This window comes from Podarcis filfolensis (genome assembly GCF_964270895.1).
Source record: "Podarcis filfolensis genome assembly, chromosome: W".
Classification (NCBI taxonomy): Eukaryota; Metazoa; Chordata; class Lepidosauria; order Squamata; family Lacertidae; genus Podarcis; species Podarcis filfolensis.
In genome coordinates, this window is record NC_139619.1 from 38,805,017 (window position 1) to 38,830,463 (window position 25,447).

Genomic DNA, 25,447 nt, shown 5'->3' on the forward strand with positions numbered 1-25,447 from the left:
TGTTTCTGTGCTGAATGTCCCCTAACACCCCCTCTCATTCAAACAGAAACAACAGTACTTTAAACATATACAGAACATATTTACACATCAATCACAACAATTCCTAATTTTGCCACTAGTTGTGCATGTTTTTCAAAAGTTAGTGCTTTTGTAAATACATCAGCCACATTTTGCATACTTTCACAATACTTCAGCATTATCAGGTTTTGCTTCACATTTTCAGCCACATTTTGAAATTTAATTTCTAAATGTTTGGATTTGTTTCTAAACTGCTCAGACCCAGCCAAAGTTATTACAGCTTGATTGTCTTCCCATATTTGAACTGGATAATCACATTGTATATCTAAATCCTTGAGGATCTGAACATAAAATTTTATTTCATTACACAACTCTGATAAAGCACAGTATTCAGCCTCTGTTGAAGATGTGGCCACGATACCTTGCTTTTTGGACTTCCAACCTATCAAGGAATCCCCAAATTGAAATACCATTCCAGAAATTGATTTTCTATCAGGAAGGTTGGCCCAATCGCTGTCAACATAACACTGCAATTTTGTAGACCCTGAAGATGGTAATCTTAAACAATAATCAAGTGTTTGCTTTAAATACCGGAAAATACGTTTTAAACCTTTCCAGGCATTTTCTGTGGGACAGCTTACTAGTCTGCTCAGTATTCCAACTGCATAACTCTAATCTGGTCTGCTCCACAATGAAATGTATAGTAAACTTCCAACTATAGAAGGATACATTTCAGGATTTACAGGTTCTGTGCATTCTCCTTCATCCTTGAAAAAACCTATTTCCTTTGGGGTTTTTACTCCCTTGCAGTTTTGCATATTGTTTCTTTCAAGTAATTCCATTATTTTGTCTTTTTGACTCAACAAAAAACTTCCATCGTTTGTTCTTTGAATTTCTAGACCGAGATAATTTTTTACTGGACCCAAATCTCTTACTTTAAATTCCTTTCTTAGTTGTTCTGCAAACTTTTCCACTTGCTTGTCACTTTTTGTAGAGTAAAGCAAATCATCAACATAAGACAGACATAATTCTTGTTTATCACCCTTTCCTTTAGTGTACAAGCAGTTATCAGCTAAGCTTCTTTTAAAGCCAAGATTTTTTAAAGTATTATCAAGACACTCGTTCCAATTTCTAGCTGACTGTTTGAGCCCATAAATTGCTTTGTTCAGCCTATATACAGAATTCTGTTCGCTTGATTCATAAAAAAATTTCTTCTTGCAGATTTGCGTTAAGATAAGCTGTTTCAATATCAAAATGATTTACCTTAAACCCACGTTGTGCTGCAACAGCTAGCAATAAGCATACACTTTCGCTCCTTGCAGTAGGAGAAAAGGTTTCATCAAAGCTTTCACCTTTTCTTTGAGTAAAGCCTCGTGCTACCAGCCTAGCTTTGTACTTAACACCACCATCTGCCAAATGTTTTATTTTATACACCCATCTACAGCCCACTGTCTTTTTTCCTTCTGGCAATGGCTCAATGGTGAACACATTGTGTTCTGCTAAAGATTTCATTTCTGCTTTCATTGCATTTTTCCACCTTACTATTTCATGGTGTGGTAACTTTAAAACTTCCTCATAATCACAAGGTTCTTTCTTCACAGCAACAGTTTTAACTTCTTGTATAGTAAACCTTTCTGGAGGTACCCCCTTATTGCTTCTTTGTGATCTTCTAACTTGAACACTCTCCCCCTCTGAACTATCTTCCCCTTCTGATTCATCTTGTTCAGGAGAAATTGGTTCAGCTTTAGGAGATTGTGTACTGGGACCCTCATCACCTGAGTCCTCACCACTATCACTTTCAGAACTCTCTTTAATTTGTGGCTTGTCTTCCTCAGATTTCACAAATTTATCTGTATCATCAGAAGATAAAACAACTTCTGAATTTCCATGTAAACGAGCCCAACCGTCTTGCTCACAAAACTCTGCATGTCTTGATATCACAACTCTGCCACGCCCTAGTGCAAAACGATACCCCTTTGACCAACTTTGATAGCCAACAAACCTAAGTCTCTTTGCCTTGGGTTCTCCTTTCCTTCTCTGTCCTTTTGGGATGTGAACCCAAGCCCAGCAACCAAAAGTTTTAACATGGTCCAAAAAGGGTTTTTTTCCATAAAGCAAAAAATGAGGGGTATTGTTTATGGTAGAATGAAACAATCTGTTCTGTACGTAGTTCGCACACAGAATTCCTTCCCCCCAATACTTCCTGGATAAGCCAGAATCACATAGCATAGAATCTAGCATTGTTTGCAAAGACCTTATCTTGCGTTCTGCAACTGAATTTTCTTCAGGCGAAAACGGACACGATTTACGGTGACTAATACCACGCTTCTTCAACCAGACCTGGAGGGCTTCAGACATGAACTCGCCTCCACGGTCACTCTGCAGTTGGGTAACTTTGTAGGGGAACTGCATTTCTATATAGTTGACCCAATTCTTAATCAGTTGACCAGTTTCACTTTTGTGTTTTAACAAGCATACCCAAGTATACCGGCTATAATCATCTACAAGAACCAAAAAAAACTTTGCTCCTCCTTCAGACTCTGCAAATGGCCCACAAAGGTCTGAATGTACTAAAGCAAATGGCCTCTTGCTAATTCTAGTACTTTCAGAATAAGACCCTCGCTTACTTTTAGACTCCTTGCAGGTATTGCAGTCCAGAAAAACTGAGCATTTTTTCATTTTAATTCCCTTACTTAATTCTGGCATTTTTGCAATACTGCGGAAATTGGCATGCCCCAAACGATGATGCCACAGATGCTGGCACTCATCATGCAAGGCTCTATTACAGGCTTTAACACATGCCCCAGACTCACTTACTAGCTGGTCTTTCAAAACAAACAAACCATTTTGTAGTGACGCTGTAACCACTTTTCCAGCTTTCTCTATTTTACAGCCTGAAGCAGAGAAGGTTACTTTGAATCCCTGCTTAACAAGACTTGTAAATGAAAGCAAATTATTTTCTAAACTTGGTACACATAAAACATTGGTAAACTTGGTACTTAAACAGTTGATATTCACACTACCCTTTCCAACTGACTCATGCACTGTTCCATCAGCTAGTACTACATTTACAGATTTACAAGGCTGCTTTTCTACAAGGGTTTGTGCAGACTTAACAAAAATGTTTGTCGCTGCTGAGTCTAAAATCCAGTCTTGTCCAACGTCGTGACTGGTGCCTTGAACTGCTGCAGAAACATACTGGACTCGTCTCTTCCTGTCTCCTCGCTTCCCAGCAAACACAGGCCGCCCTTTTCTTGTGTTTTCTCCCACAGACACAGTGCACTGATGTACTAAATGCTTGGTTCACCCACAACAATAGCATCTCCTGACTGTGAAAGCTGCTTCCTCTCTGTGGTCAACAACCTCTTTAGGTTGCCGCTCCTCATCAGTTGCATATCTTTTACTGGACTGCCTCCCATTTCTGGAGTTACGGTGAGGGGTTGTGGCCTTCCTCTCATGGCGTCTTTCCTCCTCATCAAGCAAACGCCCAGTTAAGAAATGCATTGTTAATTGGCTTTCTAGAATTGCCTCCAGAGTCATCACTAAATTGTCCCATGACTCAGGAAGTGAAGACAGCACAATATAAACCTTTCTCTGTTCAGAAAAATGTCCCCCAAGTTCATTTAACTGTGAAAATAAATCACACATTCTTTGAAGGTGTGTTGAAACACATTCACCCTCACTTAGTCTGGCTCGGTACAGAGCTCTCATTAGGGTAATTTTGCTGCCAGCAGTGTCTCTAATATGTATCGCTCTCAGTGCTTGCCAAATCTCACTTGCTGTTTCAAGGTCTCGCACATGAGATAACTGAGACTTCTCTAAACTCAAAATTAAATTGGCATAGGCTTTGTCCTCCAGCCTTTGGTCTGCTTCATCTACTTCTTCATCCTCCTCTTTTACAGGAGGGTTAACAATAACAGTCCAACATTGTTCTTTCTTTAAAAACGCCTGCATCTGTAAACTCCATGACATATAATTGGACTCTCCCAGTTTCTCTACTGGAAAATAGGAAGCTCCCCCTTGAGCTCCAGCTCCAAGTCCAGCCATGGCTCCACCCAGCTTTCAGCTTTCCACTCAGTCCTTACTCACACGTGGCTTGAAGAAATGTTCAGCTCCTGGGCAAGAAGCCCAGAATAAAATTTAAAATATTAACTGACGCAAAGGAAAGAGGCGGATTTGCCCTGCCAGACCTTAAACTTTACTATGAATCAGCAGCATTCTGCTGGTTGAAAGACTGGCTGCTTCTTGAGAACACAGACATTTTGGACTTAGAAGGTTTTAATAATGTTTTTGGGTGGCATGCATATTTGTGGTACGACAAGGTTAAAGCACATAAAGCATTTAAAAACCATATTGTCAGGAAAGCTTTGTTTAATGTCTGGATAAGATGTAAAGACTTACTTGAAAATAAAACCCCAAGGTGGTTGTCACCAATGGAAGCAAAGGCTCAGAAAAAGCTCAATATGGAGGCCAAATGGCCGAAATATTGGGAAATATTGGAACAAGAAGGAGACAAATTAAAATTGCAGAGTTTTGAGAAACTAAAAGATAAAGTGCGAGATTGGCTTCATTATTATCAAATAAGAGAGGCCTATAATTTGGACAAAAAAATTGGCTTCCAGGTGGAAAAATCAAAATTGGAAACAGAACTGTTAGATCCCAAAACTAAGATACTTTCAAGAATGTATAACTTGCTGTTAAAATGGAATACGCAGGATGAAACGGTGAAATCTGCTATGATTAAATGGGCACAAGATGTTGGACATAACATTATGTTTGCTGACTGGGAACAGTTATGGACCACCGGTATGAAATTTACGGCATGTAATGCCTTAAGAGAGAATATTATGAAAATGATATACAGGTGGTACATGACACCAGTCAAGCTTGCAAAAATATATCATTTGCCCGATAACAAATGTTGGAAATGTAAAGAAAATGAAGGTACATTCTTTCACCTTTGGTGGACGTGCCCAAAGATTAAGGCTTTCTGGGAGATAATCTATAATGAAATGAAAAAGGTATTTAAATATACCTTTCTGAAGAAAATAGAGTCCTTTCTTTTGGGCATAGTCGGCCAACTGGTGCCAAAGAAGGATAGAACTTTCTTCATGTATGCAACAACAGCAGCAAGAATACTTACTGCAAAGTATTGGAAGACACAAGATTTACCCACCCTGGAAGAGTGGCAGATGAAGGTGATGGACTATATGGAATTGGCGGAAATGACTGGCAGAATCCGAGACCAGGGAGAAGAGTTGGTGGAAGAAGATTGGAAGAAATTTAAAGACTATTTGCAGAAACACTGTAAAATTAATGAATGTTAAAATGATGTTGGATTGAAAATAAGTGGTATTAGCAACAAAGTTAATAAGAATATGCAAAAATGGATTGATAATGGATGAAAATATAGAGTTATAATATGTTAAGATATAGAGTTAAGTTAAAGGAAAGAGGGTAAGGATTTGTTGATTTGATTATGTAAATGGGAACACAAAAAGGGGAGGTGCGAGGAGGTCAAGGAAACAAGCTAAAGAGTTTAAATATATAAAAAATGGATTTGTTTTTAATTTTTTCTTACTTATTCGTTTTTTGCATTTTGTATGTTTATTTTTTCTTTTTTCTTTTTTCTATTTTATGTATTTTTGTATGTTTTCTTTTTATTTATCTCTTTTTATATGTTTTCTTTCTATTTTGTAAACCTTTGTTTTTTGTAAAATCTCAATAAACATTTTATAAAAAAAGAAAAGAAAAAGAAATGTTCAGCTCCTGGTCTCAAACAGACACTCCCTGCCAATGCCTTCACACAGACAGCTGCTTGAGAAACGCTGAGTTGCTTCCAGTCTCTGGGTTCTTTTCACACTCTGTCTCTGCCCACTCAGGACTGGGGACTGGGCCCATAACCTGTTGGAGGGGGATTTCCAGCCTGTGGCAGAGGACAGAGAGACTCCAGGAGACATAGGTGTAAAAACCCAAACTAAAACAAAGACTTTATTACTAAACAATAAACACAAACTCTGGTGGGTGTTATTCCTGCAGGCAGGCCACAAAACTCAGCTTTTTTCCTTTATAGCAACGGTCAGCTGCAGCCAATTAATCCCAGAAACCTCTTAAAGGTATACACACATGTTTCTGTGCCGAATGTCCCCTAACACACCTGCCCCGCATATTGAAGGGTAGTCCGATAAAGGATTCCGAGGGGCGTGGCCCTGTCCGAAGCCTATGGAGGTGAGGGCCTAAGGCACGCCCCTGAGCGGTGACGGGGGGGGGTTCCGAGTTGATGTGCATCAGCAGGACTCCCCCTACTGGTGGTTAACCCTTCCCGGACTTCAAGCGGACGGGCTGAAGCCGGATAGTCAGTTAGGACCAATGCCTAAGCCAATACCACTCATCACCTGTAACCAATAAAGTTGTGGCCATATTTACCCCATTAACCTGAAATAATTGTGTCATGTGTCTTTATTTCCACTTGGGGGGGGGGGGGACTCGCCACGCAATAGGGCTCTTTTTGTTTTTTTAATGCACCCACAGACCCCAAACGGCTCTCTACAGGAACACAGTGGTGCATCTCATGTATGTGGGGGGGCGGATTCCAACACTTCCCCCACCCCCACCCCCAGCAAAGCAAAGATAAGGGAAGCATTTCCAGCATTTAAAAGAGCCCTCAGCATAATGCTGTTAGGACAGCAGCCCTGCCTGGAGAGCGAAGGGGGCTGCTAGGAAGGTCGTCAAAGCATCAAGGCATAGATGAGCCAAAGAATGCAATGAAAACTCTCTTAGAGCCAGAGTGACTGACAGGAAGACTGACAGAACCCCTGTCTGTTGCAGTTGATGGCTGAAGAGTTGAGAAAGGGAGAAGTGGTAGAGAGAGGGGGGGTGTATAGTGGCTAGAATTCTGGACTAGGAGGACCTGGGAGATCCGAGTGCAAATCCCCACTCAGTCATGAAGTGCGCTGTTTGATGTTGGGTCCAGTCACTCTCATCCTAGCCTGCCTAACAGGTTTGTTGTGAGGGGAAAAACAGGGGGAAAGGCAAGCCATAAATGCCACCTTGAACTGCTTGGATGAAAAGTGGGCTATGAATGTAATAAAAAGCATCCCAAAATAATGATCATGGAAGGTACCCTGGGGATCATCTAGTCCAACCCCCTGCAATGCAGGAATATGCAGCTGTACCTTATGGGAATCGAACCTGCAACCTTGGTGCTATCTGCAGCTCCCTCTAACCAGCTGAGCTGCAATGAGATTTGAGGGAGAATGGGAAGGCGGGGAAAGGGAGGGGGTGGGAAGAGAAGTTAAGCTGTTCAGGAAGGGGTTGAATTCCATGGGGATGCTGGCCGTGTGGGGGACCCCAAGCCCTCGCCCCAGAAGATTAAAAAAAAAGAAGCAGAAGAAATCCTACTTACAGATTCACGATGCTGGCCATCTCTTCAGGTGAAATCCCCTCCTGTTTAAACTCAACTGCTTTAAAATGCTCACACAACACTAACTCTGAACCTTGCCTCTAACCCTACTCCTTTCTGTCTAAAATATACAGGGTTAAAATATGTGCACAAAATATACAAATGAAAATGAAATGATAAAGTGAAAGCAAAGCAAAGCAAAGTCTACACCTATCTCCCCTGTTGGTCCCTCGCTCGCTTGCTTGCTTCTCCGTCCCAGTTCTGTCTCAGCCAACTCCTCCCAACTATCCCACGACAGGGATGTGTAGCTTCTGTCTTTTCTACAAGCAGCACGAGATGTCACAAAGATGGGCAGGACACTGTTTCCTTGACAACCCATCCAGCTTGACCCTGAACTAATCTCCCCCCTCTTTCGTTGCCATGTTTTCTCCCTAACCTTGGGACACCTGCTGTTTGCAGCTTTACGAATCACTTTTTATCACAAACAGGTTCATACATTTTCTGGCAACATTTCTCAAGAGAGGCCACCCAAACAATTCACCACCCACAATTTGCGGACACCGCTATGCCATCATATTGGCATCAGGTGTTTTCCAGGCCAGTGAATGTCAGCAACCCCTTCTTCTAAAGCTGCTTCCCCAGTTTCATCCAAAATAGAAAGAAATGCCATTTGGTAGCCCATTGAGAAGCTTTGGGAAGTAATGAAATACATTTCTGAAAGTTATTTATGGATGCACAAGGTCACCACCTCTTTGCTTAAGGTGAATGGAAAGGAACATTTCCCCAGGCGGCACACCACTGTCCCCGAATCTCGTCCGCTGCTTGGTCATTTCAACAGATTGTGTGTCTTAGTAAGATTTTGTACATTTCAGAAAGCTTTCCCTTGCCTACAAATGAAGTGCATGATTTTTCAAAAACTTATTAATGCCCCGTGCTTTTACTTCTGGTGTGGTAAAAAATTGCAGAATCTGGCTATCATTTAAAGCAGTGTAAGACGCTGGTTTACGTTTCCCCTCACATTTGGTGACTAGGTAGGGATATGCAGTTTTGTGTTTTGTTTTTTGAAGAGTTTCTAAGGAGTCCTGCTGCTTCCGAGTTTTATTTTGGGGGTTGTTGTTGTTTTTGTTTACAAAAAGGTAATCCAGTTGTAACCTTTTTCTAGGTACAATTCTGTACATTCTGGTACTACCTGTTCACTCATGGTCCCTCCAAATCCCTTTGTTTCTTTTAGCAATGTGTCCTTGTGTATCTGCATAAGCTTTTCAAAGCCTGCTACCTTTGCTTACAGAATTTCTCCTTGGTCTGACTCTGTGGAAGGCACCATGCTATTCCCCTTTAAATTAGCCATTTCGACAGAAAACATGAGAACTGGAATTTTGCTCTTAATTGATTTTTGGATCGCCTGCATGCCAAGCACATACTTCTACCACTGGGCTAGCACCCTTCCTCAGTGACTGAGGTCTCATTGCACACAGCCATCCAGCAAGCAAAAAAATGGTATTGTTAGAAGGGCAGAGTGGGGAGCAAGAGATTCAGGGGCCGGTTTTAGACCCACAGTGCTCAGGTTTATTCTGCTGCCTGCTTGACATTGTGCCTCCTTTCCCCCTACCTTTTATTCCTATGAAAGTTTCACAGTGTCGCTGCTTGGGATTCTGGATAATCTATGGTGTTTTTCTTTTCAGTTTTTTTAATTAATTTTCCAAAAAAAAATTAAGACAAACAAACAAACAAACAAACATACATCCTAATTGTAATTAAACCAATCTTGATAACATTGTTAAGTGACTTCCTCAAATCCCCCTGGTTGAATTTCATTGTATTTCATTTTAACAGTTTTCCAAAATCAATCTTCTTAAAAAAAAAACCAAAAAAAAACTTGATCACTTCACATCTTTCATTCTTTCTAATCTAGCTCGAAACATCTTAATTCCTATCCTTACATATTTAAACCCTAAGCCTATCTCATATTTGCAAGCTTTTCCAATTAGGTTATCTTGACATATTTAGCTAAATAATCTTTGAATTTTGTCCATTCTTCCTGGTACTCCTCCTCCTTCTGGTCGCGGACTCTTCCCGTCAGGTCGGCTAGCCCCGGGATTCTGGAGAATCTATGTGACTAGATGCTTGTAATGTATGCCAGGCAATCTGGCACAATTGGGTAGGGTTGCCATCTGCCGGGATTTGGCCGTTGGAAACAAGTGTCCATGCGGGAAACGCTTGAATGTCCAGGAAAATCCCAAGGTATAGCAATTCTACACGTGGGGAGTAGGGACGCAAGCGCAAATCAGAATAAAGCAAAGGCTGGGAAAGTTCAAACAGAAACACACACACACTATTCCTCAAGATTTGTGTTTAAGACACAGGATCATAGAATTGTGGAGTTGGAAGGGACACCGAGGACCATCTAGTTCCGTTATTCCCAATCAGGGGTCCGTGGCCCCATCCCTTGCCTCCCTCCAACTAATTTTCTCTCATATTGGCATGGCAATAGCATACATTTTATGGGTGGTCTTGTTGTTTTTAGTATACCTAAAATCCTTTGCTTATTACCCCACATTTTGTTCAAAAAATTGCTTTGCAGAGGTAACTACCATAGAGTTATCAATTTTTTCAAAAGTAGGGGGTCTGCGGCTTGGCTTTTGAAAAATAAGGGGTCCTCAGTAATCAGCCAATTAGGAACCACTGATCTAGTTCAATCCCCTACAATGCAGGAATAATGCAGTTGGCCTATACAGGGATCAAACTTATGACCTTGGCATTATCAGCACCCCGCTCTGAACATCTGCGTCACCTTCAGAGTTGTTGTTGTGGGAGCTGTAGTTCACCAAAGTAAATATTGAAAGGATCCTCTTTTCACATCAAGGACTGACCATGCCAAACATCTACCTTGTGCACAAAATTGACTCCCCAAGCTCTTCTTGTGTTTTAAGACGCTGGGATGTGGGGAGCCGGAAATTCCACTGGGCTGGCAGAAGCCCCTTTTGTGACTCAATCGAGCTCTGTCTTCAACCCCAATTTTAGTTTGGAAAACTCATCCATTTTCCTTTAACACACTCCCCTTCCCCCACTTTCCTGCATTCCACTCTTTTCCGTAACGAAAGCAATTTCTAATGTCCACTGCCAGGACCAGCTGAGGATGTTTTTGCTTGCGGCAGAAACACCCTGAGCCCTGCCTCTGCTTCTCCTTTAGGAAAGGAGGCTGGAGAGGAGCAGGTTGTGTTGGCAAAACCCTCACAAGGGCCTGACTGTGGTCACAATAGTGGCATGGCTGCAAGCATGGTGCTCTATGGACCTTGATCTGCCCCCCCCCCCTTGAGCCAATGGCCTCGGAACGCCTCATGCACAGGTTGGCCCTGCCAATTCCTAGGGTGCCCAGTTGGATTATTTCAGTGGGGAAGGGGGAAGTTCCCAATCCTGTTCCACTGCTCTCCGCTTGCTTCCCCCCCCTCAAAGTGATCCATCTAGCCTCCACTCCATCCCACTTCAAATGAAAATAAATAATAAAAGAGCTCCCATCCAGACTCTGCAGTCTCCATAGCTGCTCTCAGAGCTCCAGTCTCCTTTGGTCATTTTGGGGACTCCCTTGAGAAGAACAAGTGGACATCTAGGAGTTGCTGTTGGTGGTGGTGGCGGGAGCAGGGCTCAGCTCCTCCTGCTCTTAAGTGTGCTCTGCTCAGTTCTGCAGCCTTATCCCTTGGCACCAGGTGCACATATGCTCTCATAACCCCCTCAAGCCAAGCCCAGTTCTTTTTCTTCCTCTGCTCTCCCTCCTACCACTGAGCCCTGGAGACAAAGCTTAATGGGGAGAGGGGAGGGCAGACCTCCCCTCAAGAGTCTATGCAATAATTCACAGCCAGCTGCTGCTGGGCTGAAACTTGCAAGCTGCAAGCAGTATGAGGAAGGAGAGCAATTGAGAAACACCTTGGGGAAGCAATGTAGCCCTCTTTCTGCACCTGCAAGCCTTGTTGTGAAGAGCGAAGTCAGATTCCATGGTATCTGCACGACCTGATGCCCCATGCAGCACCCCCTCTCCACAGCCTCTCCCTCATGTGTGCTGCGAGGGCCCAAGGCGGCTACATTTGGAAAGTCTGGCTGAGCTTCAGAGCAGTGGAGAAACCAGCAAAGGCAAGTGTAGCTCCCCTCCAAACACCAGAACAATCTCTGCACAACGGATCTTTCATTTTGAAACAACCGTTTCCCAATAAATTAAGAGTGTGTGTGCACCAAGTACAGGAACCCAGGACAGAAAAGCAGAAAGACAAAGTTGCAGAACTTGGGGTCGGGTGGGGAGCCCAACCCAACCCAGCTGTACCCACTGCCTCAGCTCCCCTCCTGCTTCCCAGCCTGCGCCCCCTCCTCCTCCCTGGTCCCTTTACGCAGCGCTTAGTGTTTCATGAAGAATGAACACCCTAGAACTCTACTTGGCAGAATGGGGACAGATAGCTGAACTATAGAGAGCAGGCTAAGGCGTACGTGGGCCACAGTGGCTGCCCTGCCCCTTCTTGATGAGCATCAAGGCTGGGGGGACAGAGAAAGAGGTCCTGCAATCCCAGGACAGGCCAGGAATCCTTATGCCTGGTACCCACCAAGAGTAGCACATGCTCAGCTGCAGCAGAAGGGGAGAGCGTGGACTACTGCGCAGGGACTGAGAGCAGCAGTGGTGGTAGTAGGATGGGCAGGGGAATGACTGTCCTCCAACAGGGTCCCTCCCCAAGCACCCTGAACCTGCTGCCAATGCCCTGGAACCATGTGGAAAGCCAAGTGTGCAACCGTGTCAAGAGTCAAGAGGAAAAGGTGGAAAGGGCGAAGCACAGGGAAGGGAGCTGGCACATGGCAAGATGGCACAAGGGGAAGGGCAGGCACCAGAGAACAGAGGCTGGGCCTTGCCTCTTCCCTCCCCACTTTGTCTCCAGTCACGCTTGGCACCTTTCGCAGTCATCCGCCCCCAGCAGGAAGCCCAGGAGGAAGCCGATGGCACTCGGCAGAACGTTGGGCAGAGGCCGTAGCAGGAGGCTGGCGAAAAGGGTGGCTGCAGGGAAGCGAAAACATTTGCATGAGAGGAGGCGGGAGCAGGAGGAAGGCCAGCTCCCAGCCAGGACAGGCAGGCCTTACCTAGCATGTTGCCACTGACGTTGTTGCTCTCAGAGTATTTCAGCAGCTCCCGCAGGAAAGCCACCACGAAGCGGAACACATTCTGGTGCGACCGCGGCAACTGGCAGATCACCTGCAAGACAGGGAGGGGCGGTTTGGAGTTTCAGTGCAGAGCTTTGCTAGAGGAGAGGCATGGATCACTAGCACGGTGTACTTGTTATGTTTGCAGGTTTAGACCTGGCATTAAAAAAAGAATGTTTAAAATGGTAACCGGACTAGAACTCTGCTGCGAACTTTGGGGAATAATACAACTGTAGAGTCGGAAGGGACCACGAGGGTTAACTAATCGAACCCCCTGCAATGCCTAAGGTGGGACTGGAACTCAGGACACTGAGATGAAGAGTCTTATGCTCTACCAACTGAGATATCTTGGGGGAAGGGCCATAGCTCTGCAGTAAACCACCTGCTTTTCATGCAGAAAGTCTCAGGCTCCACCCCCAGCATCTCCCAGGAGGGTAGGGAACATCCCTTGTCTGAAATCCTGGAGAGCCACTGCTTGTCAATTTCGACAATACTGAGCTAGATGGCCCAGTATATGGCCGCTTCCTGGGTTGGAAATTCAAGCGAAGTTCACTGAAACAGGTGGGCTATTGTTACAAGTCCTGGTCAGAAAGCAAAAAGGCAACATGTGTGCACCCCACCCCCCTCCACAACCGAGAGGGATGGTTATCAAAGGAGACATCAGCAACCTCTGCAGTTAACAAGGCTTCCCAGACCAGACTAGCCCTCCTGCCAGTGTGCCGGTTTACTGGCTTTCAGGGATGTTTTAGTGGATTTCCTGTTACTTGCGGCAACATTTGGACTAGATGACTTTGGAAATCCCTTCTGATTCTATGCTTCTGTACACACCACAGACCAGCCAGGAAGAGATGGGGCTCTGGGGCCGACCTGGCGACAGAGGTGGCTGTCATGTGAGCACTCAAGGCAGAGCTGATACAGTTCATAGCAAAGGACTGGTTCTGGCACTGCCTCCAGGAAGATGAGCAGAGCTTCGGCCACCGAGTGGTCACTGCCAGCTATTGACAGCCTGGCAAGGGAAGTGTTCTGTCCTGTTACCTGCAGCCTGCCTCCTTCCCAGGCTGGTCCAAAGCAAGAAGCTTGGTCCTTATACATCTGGGCCCACCTTTCAAGTTCCCCTTTTGGCGCAAGGTGGACCTTGAACCCGCGGCCCTGAGATTAAGAGTGTCATGCTCTACCAGCTGAGCCACCCCACTGTAATTATCCCACACCTCCCCTCTTGACGAAGCTGCCTGCAAAGCTGATCTGCCAAGGAAATGTCCTTCTGCAGGCATGGTTTCAATCCAAACATCAAATACTAGTGGTCAACTCCAAAAGTGCGGTCAACAAACCCTGCTTGCCAAAGAACAATTGAACGCACCCTTGAAGCGCCTTTGCAGCCATGTCTTTACCTTGACACCACGTATGATGCTAGATGTGGGGCCTGCGGGCCTGTCAAGATTCCCCACCTCTGCTCTATCTAGCCAGGCTGATGTTTTCAAATGGGGGTTAAAGCTGTGAAGCTGTTTGGATGCATGACTGGACTTGACTGTGGGCATTTCATTGTGCTGTGTCCCAGAGCCTTAAGGATGGGCTGGCCTAGGAACCTAAGCCACCAGGTATATAAAAGTGAGGTCCACTCCAGCCAAGAGCGAAAGCAAACCACCAAGCAGCCCTGCTCCCCAACAATGCCCCCCAAAGAGGATACGGATCGTCTCGGGAATGCTGGTGTCCAGGCACTCAGTTATCTCCTGCAGCTCGTCCTGCGTCCCCGGGGTCTGGAAGAGGTCCTCCTGAAGCAGAGTATCACCCATGCGTTCGGAAGGGATGAGGTACATCCTGGATAGCATGAAGAACAATCCAGCCCTGGGGTGCATAATGTGAGGTCGAGGAATGCCACAATGGAGAGAAGCCCATCACCAAGAGAGCTGGCGCAAGGGCTGAGAATTGTATCCCGCCTGCTTTCCACAGTAGCATTCCTACTACCCTTCTCATGATTTGGGGCAATGGGAGAGTGAAATCATTCCCCCCTTCTTCTAGTGGCGAGTCTCAGAGAGCCGCTTTGCTAGGGATAGACAGACAATGGTTGGGAACACTTGGGTTCTTCTGAGCCGCTCTAAGGAAGACCATATGCTGAATGTCCCACCCGCTGCCGCTCCACCAAGGTGCCACTATACTCACAGCAGGAGTTTGTAAGAGCGAGTCGGTAGCTAAGATATAAATCAATTGGGGCGTTTGGAACCTGCACACCCCAAAACTGGTACTGGATTCCAGCCCACACCCATCCTTTCAATGGTACCGTCCCCCTCAGCTCACCTGGTGGCAGGCATTCTTGAAGAGGTGGTCCACCAAAAGCCAGAACTCCTTGGCCGCTCAGTGGAGTCATCACCATCCTGGGGTACGATATCCAGAAACTGCTTCTCCTGGAGGTCCAATGACAAGGGGGACTGGCATGAGAGCCTGACAGAATGTGTGCCTGTATGCATTCTTTCCTTGCTCCAGCTGGGTGGAGAAGTCTTGCCATCTGAGGCCACAACTAGGGCTGGGTGATAGCTGGCTTTCAACACGGTGATATATCACTAGCTAAAGATTGCAATACACCAATATATCACGATGTCTGAAATAAGATGGAGCTATGTAGAGGCATTGGCTGGCTTCACGGTTTTCCCCGCATTGTGATTTCTGCTGCCCCCTGCAGGAGGGCAGGGGAAAGCTGAACCGGCAGAGTCCACAGGGGCTGCAGGAATCTAGAGAAGCATTGTCTGGCTTCACAGTTTCCCCCCACATGGTGTTTTTTGCATAGTACACACACAAATCATGATTCGCAATATATTGCCAGGTCAGAAATTATGAAACCAGTCTCACTATCTAGACTTCAAGCTGATTTGAAAATATATCGCCCGGCCCTAGCCACAGCAAGCATCTCAAGTGGGGAAACAAAAAACAAATTGCTTGCACCCCAAATCCAAGCTCCCCCTCCCCCTATTAATATGCAGCTAGTAATCCTCCCACTCTGGATGTGCAGTTCACCCAAAAGCTTACTGAATATGCAGCTGTGCACATGGGGTTTGGCTAGAGAGCCAGTGTGGTGTAGTGGTTAAGAGCGGTAGAATCGTAATCTGGGGAACCGGGTTCGCGTCTCCGCTTCTCCACATGCAGCTGCTGGGTGACCTTGGGCCAGTCACACTTCTCTGAAGTCTCTCAGCCCCACTCGCCTCACAGAGTGTTTGTTGGGGAGGAAGGTAAAGGAGAATATTAGCCGCTTTGAGACTCCTTCGGGTAGTGATAAAGCGGGATATCAAATCCAAACTTCTCTTCTTCTAACATTTTATTTAAATTGTTGGAACCTGCCCTGGGACCTTAGGGTGAAGATCAGGAAATAAGTAACAAAAACAGCAACAGAACATGGATGGGTCTTCATAGGTTGATGGGCTGCAGCCCCAGCCAGCATGATGAGATGATGGGGTCACATGTTCACCACCCCTTGTCTAGAGCGCGTTGCAGAGGCAGTGGTAGAAACTGAGCAACAGCTGGAGCCCCAGCCCACGACTTTGTCTGGGCAATGCAGCACACAGCAGCTGGTGAACCATGCCTCCTGCCTCCTTCCCATCTTCCTCTCCAGAAATGTTCAGGGTGGTTAGTTCTATCTCAAGCTACCACATTCAAGAGAAAGAGAAAGAGAGGAGGGGGGAGCAAGAGAGCTTTAGGAGCACAGCAGTGGCAAGCAGCCCATCACTAAAAGGAGTTGGCAAGGATGGAGAATTTGATCCCCTCATCCCCAGGGCAGCTGTTGATTAGGACCCAGTTCATCCCCCCTCCCCTCCCCCCCCCCCCGTAAATACTCCCCGTCCCTGTCGAGAGAGAGAGAGAGAGAGAGAGAGAGAGAGAGAGAGAGAGAGAGAGAGTGTATTGGTGTGGGGAATGACACATACTGTATCAGAGTCTTAGTGCAAGAGTAGCTGGTGCATGCTAAAATACACAGGAGCCTTGCTGGGTTAGATCAGCATTTTGTTCCCAGAATGGCCAACCACATGCCCTTGGGAGTCCATAGGGACACGGGGACAAGAGCACTCTGTCCATCATGTTCCCCAGAAACTGGTAATCAAAAGCATGTGGTTTGTGATAATAGTGGCAAGAAATAGCCCTGACCGGTAGCCACTGATAAACATATCCTCCATGATTCTAAATGTCTACAGCTGTCCAAATTGACAGTCACCACTGTCTCCTTGTGGCTAGGATAATACACCCAAGTATATCTGATTTCGAGAGGAGTGACATTTCCCTGAGCCACCCCAAAGCAGCCACTACCGCTTCCCAAATGCCAGTGCTCAGGTGGTAAGAGTAAGCCAGAGTGGCATAGCCTGTGCAGCAGTGGCTGAGCACAGAAACAAGGAGAAAACTGGCTCTTGGGGCCAGAGGGGGCTGGCGCCTGCATCATGAGACTGGGCTTTCTGCCTCCCGTGCTGCCAATCGCAAGCGGACCCAGAGTCAAGCAGCGCAAAATCAGTTACAAGCAGTGATGGCAAATTCTGGTTCGTCTCCGTTCTCCTCTGCCGAGTTCTACAAGGGCCACATTGAGACTAGGGAAGAGAAAAACGCAGAGAGCTAGAGTCACCACCTGGACTGGATTTGAGTCAGAAGGCAGGCAGGTGAGGTTGGTGGGGTAGTGCCTGGTTTGCCCTAAGGGACCAGCTGCCACTGCATGGAGCAGCTGCTGATCGTTGACAAGGGCAACTCCATTTACGTGCCTTTGAGGCACATGCACACTGCCGCAAAGCTGGAAGGGGCACTTGAAGGGGCAAAAATGTCCCCCCCCCAAGAGCACAAAAGCGGCAAAGTGGCATGGAAACAGCATCTCGACTCCCTCCCAGGAGCTTTGGCACCGACCTCTCAGGCCTGTGGAGAGTTGGAGCAAGGAGTTTTGCACGGAGGCTGCTGGTTTTCAAAAGGCCTTTCAAAAGGGCTTCTGGAAGTTTAGAGGGTGTTTGCAGGCTTTTCCAATGCTGTCCCCAATATACGCAATTTCATTTAAACGCACGGTACCTCGGAACGCAACCCCCGTGTAAACGGGGCGTTGCCTGTACCTGATTTGAGCCCGCTACAAGAACATCTAGAGGATAGCAAACCAACTGTTACCTTTTTTAGGAAGCTGTCTTCTCCCTGAGATCAGAGGAGGAAGGCAAGAGCAAAAGACAACCAAGGGTGTTAATGGCACAGGCCCTGAGAAGAGAAAGAAACAGCCCGTTGGCTGAACAGTATCTGGGCAGATGGCAGGGAAATGCACACGGTTCAGTGGCCCTGCGAAAGAGCAGGTGGGAGGACCAGAACCTGCGATGACTCAGTCAAGGCAAACAAAGGGCATGAACAGCACACAGGAAGCGGATGCACAGCTACAGAAGCTGAAGCTGAATGCAGCGGAGGACCCCCAGCCCCCACATTTCTGAGTGGAAGAGCAGCTGTTTTTCAAGCAGGCAAGCAGAGTGGGAAGGGTAGACATTCAGCACAAGGCTTCCAAGGAGGTCCTGAAGCAGCTTGGTAGGTAGCTCCCACTGATGGTGAGGAAATAGTCCTTGCCAGGGTCAAGGTGAAGGACAAAGATAGCCTCAGTATGATCTTCCTTGCTGACGTACACATCCAGGGAAATGTCCCCCGACTCACATAAAACAGGAGGAGGTCAGGTAGATACACTCTTTGGCACAGCCAAGTTGGCTTGTCTGTAAATTAAAAGTGAAGACAGTGAAGAATTGAACAGAAGGAAACAATGCGAGCCTGCTGGATCAGGCCAATGGCCCATCTAGTACAGCATCCTGTTCTCACAGGTGTATGGGGGAAACCTTAACTTCAAGAATTAGGAGAAGAAGCGACTCAGTTCCCCCCACCCCCACCCCACTTTCCTCTCTAGTCCTCCAAAGCAGCAGCTGCACAGAAGATGGTGACAGGATACTGGGGGGTGAGAGAAAGTGATCCTAACAAAAGAATATAAAAAGGGAAAGCATTTATTTGTCTCCTAAAGGATTTTTGCGCCCCAATGTAACTTTCTTTTTTAGTTTACATTTCATTGAGTTTTTAAAAGTTTGGCTAGTTCTATATGTTCCCCAAGATATTTTTGTGCCTCCACAACATAAAAATAGGCATTATTTTTTTAAAAAAAGTAATTTTTGGACGGACTGCTCTCACTGGTTCCCTGCGATGCCAAAAGGTGTTTGGGGACCCTCCAGCATTGTTTGGCTTCAATTCATGTGTGTGTGTGTGTGTGTGTGTGTGTGTGTGTGTGTGTGTGTGTGTGTTTAAAGCTGGTCACACACACTTTTACACTTTGGGCTCAGCTGCTTTGACGTGTGGCCCTTGGAGGCTTGAGCATGGGGCAATGCAGCCCACAAATGTTAAGCCTCCCCTGCTCTACCAAACTCCCAAGGTTTGAGGGAGGAGGGTTGGGAAGAGGAGGAGAAAAGGAAGGCCTTCCCTAGATGACCCTTGGGGTCCCTTTCCAACTCTACAGTTCTTTGATTCCAGAGAGAGACGCGCTGGGCTCCAAGTATCCCTCACAGGGCTCAGCGCGAAGCCATGGCTTACAATACTGGCTGTCACCGAGCTTAGGGATAAAGGAGAAGTGGAGGGTGACCTGCCCGTTGTTTGTGATCTGGAACTTCTCCTTCTGCAGCTGCCGGAACTTCACATTCTCAAACGGAAACTGCAGAGCAAAAGGGGGGGGGGAGGAAAGAGAGTGCTTGCCTTCAGCAGAGGCAAGGAAACGTGCTCCAGGGGGAAGTTTGTCCTTGGCCCCGGGCTCTCATTTAGGGGACTGCACATGCAACAGGTCCACGTGGGGCTCTCCAGATATTGCTGCACTTGCCACTGGCCATGTTGGCTGGGGATGATGGGAGTTGTAGTCCAGCATCTGGAGGGCACCACGCTGGCTACCCCTGGAGTCTTTGCCTGCGAGGAAGAGGAAGAGGCTGCCGCTCAGTGGAAGGGCATCTGCCTTGCATGCAAAGGTCCCAGGTTCTATCCCCAGCATCTCCAGGTAGGGCTGGGAGAGATCCCCCGGAAATCCTGGGGAACCGCTCAAGACTGAGCTAGATGGGCCAAGGGCTTCTTTCCCCCCTGGTCTTTTTGCAGCAAACCCTCTCTAAGGGGTTGGAGAGGATCCTATTCGTCTTTACCTCCCTCCAGGGAGGGAAGGAATTCGTTCTCCATCCTGTCCATCAACTGAACAATATCCTCAAACACTTTCCGGTACCGTCGGTCATCCACAACCTTCACCTATGGGGGGGCAGAGCACATTTGTTGGGGCTATGGACTGAAAGGGGGGGTTATGAGTTAAGAGCAGAAAGGCCTGATGCACCCCCCTGTTCCCAGCCCTGAAAGAGGCAAGTACTGTAACTCTGAGAGCTTCCCCAGGACGGCAGCGGCTGTGACTTCCAGAGCCAATGGGCTGAAGCCAAATTCTCCAAGCCAAGTACCACAGAAGCTCCATTGCATGAATGGAGCCAACGGTTAAGGTGTACATTTCATCCCATGTGGTCTGCCATGCCTGCAGGAGCAGCGTGTACTCAGAAGAGTGGAGAATGGAAGCCAAAACCTGCCCACTCCTTGCACCGGAAGTCATTGGCCAAGGAGGAGCTCTGTGGAAAGGGGCCTGGTTGTTGGTCAGGGCCTGCCCAGATTCGAGGAGGTGCCACATAGCAGGCAACTAAAAACCCTGAATAGACGATAGCCCTGGCCAGGGCAGGTGTTACCCCTGTGAGGAAGAGGGAGCTGACGGGCTTGTGGTTGCTCCTTTTAAATTCCATGTGGCTTCGGTAGCTGAGCTGATTCACGCTGCCTCCTCTCCAGAGGATTGGCTCACACCATGCTGGCACACGGCACTTCCCACTGCAAGGAGACAGTTGGACTGGCTGAGGCAACACACAAGGCTCACACAGTCCAACTTTGGCTCCACACACGGCCTGTGATCTTGACCACGGTCAAGAGCTGGAGATGATGGGGCTTGGGAGTCCAACTTCTGAAGGGGTGGACCTTGCAGGTGTGCAGGCATTTTGCCTCATGGAGAGAGTTGTCAGGAAATCAAAAGCTGCCTTCTACCAGGTCAGAATGAATTTCTGACCTCCCCCAGTTTGGATTCCTACATTGCAGGGGGTTGGACTAGATGACCCTCGTGATTCCTTCCAACCCCACAATTAATTAATTAAGTCTCTTCTTGCTGGCAGCAGCTCTCTGTGGCCCAATCCTTTTTCAGGTGGAGGTGCCTTTCAACTTGAGACTCTGCATACAAAGCATATGTGAAATATACTCAGAGTCGTAAAGTGATTTCATGCTCTTTATTCAGCTCATAGTGGTGAGGAGGAATGAATGAATGTCCCCTCAAAGTATCTGCTTTATATACATTATTTACACAATGGGCTGCACATGATTGGCTAATTCTGGAATTCTACTGTAAGCCAATCAGGTTGTGGATTCACTTATATCTGGAGCATGATTGGGTGGTTCCTTCCAACCAATCATACTGCTGCATTGTTCTAGGACCAATCAGACTGCTGCATTCTGAATCCTATTGTTCTAGGACCAATCAGACTGCTGCAATTTGGATCCTATTGTTCTAGGACCAATCAGACTGCTGCAGTTTGGATCCTATTCAACTCAGTACATAACAATATGGCACACCACCAAATGATGATCCTTCCCCAAAGCAAGGGGCCCCGTTATTCTTGTTCAGACACTATTTTTTCAGTGATCCAAAAGACCCTTTCTGGCACCTGAAATGCTGCCCAAAGGAGCCTGCCGTTTTCCGGCTTCATCACTACATGTTCCGCCTGTCCTTTTGATTTCCCCATTACCACAGCAAGAGCAATGAAACTAGCAGGCCTAGGTGGCTTCTGACAGTTGTCAAGAACCACAAGAATATGCCAAATCATGGCTGGTGAGGCTCAATGGCTACTAGCCATAATGGCCACAGAACATACTCCACCAAGAGAAGCAGTATAGCTTGGAGGAGGGGAGCGTGCTGTTGCACCCAGGTCCTGTTTGTGGGCTCCCCAAGAGGCATCTCATTGGCCAATGTGAGAACAGGATGCTGGGCCAGATGGACCAATGGCCTGATCCAGCAGGGCTGCTCTCATGCTCTTATGCCCTGGCAGACTCATCTTGAGAGAGCACCAAGTCTAATTCCCAGACTTCCTTGACACAAAGAGGATTCTCTGCTTAAACACGCCATGAAACAGAGGATGCTGGTTATCAGGACAAATGTGGGGGAAAGGCTGCTTGTGGAAAAGGAGCCAAAACATTTCCAGAGACTTTGAGCAGGGATGGCTTGAGGAAGACAACATATCACAGCCTTGCATTTCACAACTCGCCTAGCAGCCTTTGGCAACCCGGAATTCCATGCAAGCAGAGCGAGCAGGTGAAGGAGAGCTGGATCTCTCTCTTCCTCTGTGGCTTGGTGTCCATTCTGGCTGCAGAGGAAAGGAAGTCCGTCCAGCCCTCAACTCTAGCCCTCCTCCAACAGCTTGCTTAGCAGAAAGCCATGTTTAAAATATATTTTTTGCTAGCCTGCTCAGGAGGATGGAAAGGCAGGACACTACTAGCATCTCAGCAGACTAGGAAAAACAAACAAGCCTTGCAGAAGAATGATTGAGAGGACTTACTTACAAAGGCTCAACTATCAAGCAGGATCTGTTTTAGAGTCGAATTTGTACGTCAGGATGAACTTGATCTCTCCCTCTGTGAAATCAGCAAAAGCTGTCTTTTGGGTACACTGAATGTTTAGCTAAAGCCAAAAAGAAATCGCTTATCAGCAGAGAAGCAAAAGACCCCCTGTTGCCTGACAATGGAGTCTATTAACAGCCACTGTTGTGCTGGAAGACCAAGGTGAAGTACTAGTAGGTTAAAGGTAAAGGTAAAGGTAAAGGGACCCCTGGTTGGACAGTGTTCTCGAAGCTACAAACATGAGTCTGACCAAACTGCGGGAGGCAGTGGAAGACAGGAGTGCCTGGCGTGCTCTGGTCCATGGGGTCACGAAGAGGCAGACACGACTAAACGACTAAACAACAACAACAACAAAGGGACCCCTGACCATTAGGTTCAGTTGTGACCGACTCTGGGGTTGCGGCGCTCATCTCGCTTTATTGGCCAAGGGAGCCGGCGTACAGCTTCCGGGTCATGTGGCCAGCATGACTAAGCCGCTTCTGGTGAACCAGAGCAGCACACAGAAACGGTGTTTACCTTCCCGCTGGAGCGGTACCTATTTATCTACTTGCACTTAGACGTGCTTTCGAACTGCTAGGTTGGCAGGAACAGGGACCAAGCAAGGGAAGCTCACCCCGTCGCGGGGATTCGAACCGCCGACCTTCTGATCGTCAAGCCCTAGGCTCTGTGGTTTAACCCACAGCGCCACCCGCGTCCCTACTAGTAGTTTAGCCAAATGCAAAAAAAGGGGTATACCTGCTGAAATCCTATCTTATACACAATTATTAAAGCTACAGGATGCTTGTGCATTTTTTTTAAATGATATTTATTAAAGTTTCAAAAGAAATTACAAAAATAATAAAGAAAGAGAAAAAAGAAAACAAAGAATACAAAATTCAGAGAAAATAAAGACAGTTAAAAATAGATCCATCTTTCCATGCCTTGCCTTTCATTTACTTGTTTCCCTGACCTCCTCACACCTCCCTTTTTTGTATTCCAGTTCGAATGGTTAATTCAGCAAATCCTTTCCCTCTTTGTTTTCATCTTAATTCTTTATCTTAACATATGATAACTTTATAATTTCATCTATTAACAATCCATTTTTATATACTCCTTTTTAACATTATTGCTAAAACCGCTTCATTTCATTCCGACATCATTTTAACATTCCTTAATTTTACAATGTTTCTGTAAATAATCTTTAAATTTCTTCCAATCTTCTTCCACCAACTCTTCTCCCTGGTCTTGGATTCTGCCAGTCATTTTCGCCAATTCCATATAGTCTATCACTTTCATCTGCCATTCTTCCAAGGTGGGTAGATCTTGTGTCTTCCAGTACTTTGCTATGAGTATTCTTGCTGCTGTTGTGGCGTACATAAAAAGAGTTCTATCCTTCTTTAACACCAATTGGCCGACCATGCCCAGGAGAAAGGCCTCTGGTTTCTTCAGGAAGGTATATTTAAATACCCTTTTCATTTCATTATATATCATCTCCCAGAAAGCCTTAATCCTTGGGCACGTCCACCAAAGGTGAAAGAATGTGCCTTCATTATCTTTACATTTCCAACATTTATTATCGGGCAAATGGTAGATTTTTGCAAGCTTGACTGGTGTCATATACCACCTGTATATCATTTTCATAATATTCTCTCTTAGGGCATTACATGCCGTAAATTTCATACCTGTGGTCCACAACTGTTCCCAGTCAGCAAACATAATGTTATGTCCAACATCTTGTGCCCATTTAATCCTAGCAGACTTAACCGTTTCATCCTGAGTATTCCATTTCAACAGCAAGTTATACATTCTTGATAATATCTTAGTTTTGGGGTCTAACAGTTCTGTTTCCAATTTTGATTTTTCCACCTGGAAGCCAATTTTTTTGTCCAGATTGTAAGCCTCCCTTATCTGATAGTAATGAAGCCAGTCTCGCACTTTATCTTTTAGTTTCTCAAAACTCTGCAATTTCAATTTATCTCCTTCTTGTTCCAAAATCTCCCAATATTTCGGCCATTTGGCCTCCATATTGAGCTTTTTCTGAGCCTTCGCTTCCATCGGTGACAACCACCTTGGGGTTTTGTTTTCAAGTAAATCTTTATATCTTATCCAGACATTAAACAATGCTTTCCTGACAATATGATTTTTAAATGCTTTGTGTGCTTTAACCTTGTCATACCACAGATATGCATGCCACCCAAAAACGTTATTAAAGCCTTCTAAATCCAAAATGTCTGTGTTCTCAAGAAGCAGCCATTCTTTCAGCCAGCAAAATGCTGCTGATTCATAATATAGTTTAAGGTCTGGCAGGGCAAATCCACCTCTTTCCTTTACATCGGTTAATATTTTAAATTTTATTCTGGGCTTCTTGCCCTGCCAGACAAATCTAGAAATGTCTCTCTGCCACTTCTTGAAACAGTCCATTTTGTCCAAAATTTGCAGTGATTGAAACAAAAATAACATTCTTGGCAATACATTCATCTTTATAACAGCAATTCGACCTAGCAAGGAAAGCTTCAGATTTGACCATATTTCTAGATCATTTTTCACTTCTGACCAACATTTCTCATAGTTATCTTTAAATAAATTTAAGTTCTTAGCGGTCATATTAACCCCCAGGTATTTTACTTTCTTGACCAGTGTTAAACCTGTCTCCTTCTGAAACCTCTCTTTCTCAATCGATGTTAAATTTTTTTCAAGAACCTTAGTTTTTAGCTTGTTCAACTTAAATGCTGCCACTTGACCAAATTCTTGAATCAGTTCCAATACTCTTTTAGTACTAGATTCTGGCTCCTGTAGTGTCAGTACTAAGTCATCTGCAAAAGCTTTCAATTTGTACTGTTTGGCTCCGACCTGTATACCTTTAATCAGATGGTCCCTTCTAATCATATTTAGCAAAACCTCCAGGACCGAAATAAAGAGCAATGGGGAAATTGGGCAGCCTTGTCGTGTCCCTTTCTCTATCTTAAATTCCTCTGTCACCACATTGTTAACAATTAGTTTAGCCTTTTGTTCTGAGTAAATTGCACCTATACCATTTTCAAAGCCTTGACCAACCCCCATCCCCTGAAGATTTTTCTTCATAAAACTCCAAGAAATATTATCAAAAGCTTTCTCCGCATCTACAAATATTAGAACTGCTTTAGTATTAATGTTCACTTGCAGTTTTTCCAGAATGTTAATTATATTTTTCGTATT

At 45.8% G+C, this 25,447-nt stretch overlaps 2 protein-coding genes across 2 annotated transcripts in view; both read right to left on the bottom strand.

Annotated features, from left to right (window-relative positions):
• Positions 1–5,820: 5,820 nt before the first annotated feature.
• Positions 5,821–25,447, bottom strand: part of LOC310753812 (inositol polyphosphate 5-phosphatase OCRL-like) — a gene marked incomplete at both ends in the record, with an annotated part of 1,016,056 nt that continues 996,429 nt past the window's right edge. The window contains 4 exon segments of the mRNA XM_083595147.1: positions 5,821–5,944; positions 12,347–12,449; positions 12,533–12,644; positions 13,460–13,587. Of these exon segments, the coding sequence (XP_083451273.1) occupies positions 5,821–5,944; positions 12,347–12,449; positions 12,533–12,644; positions 13,460–13,587 (467 nt within the window).
• LOC310753741 (inositol polyphosphate 5-phosphatase OCRL-like) overlaps positions 19,718–25,447 on the bottom strand; it is a gene marked incomplete at both ends in the record, with an annotated part of 37,858 nt that continues 32,128 nt past the window's right edge. The window contains 3 exons of the mRNA XM_083595085.1: positions 19,718–19,831; positions 20,308–20,443; positions 22,231–22,334. Coding sequence (XP_083451211.1) covers positions 19,718–19,831; positions 20,308–20,443; positions 22,231–22,334 — 354 coding nt within the window. The remainder of the gene's footprint in view (positions 19,832–20,307; positions 20,444–22,230; positions 22,335–25,447) is intronic.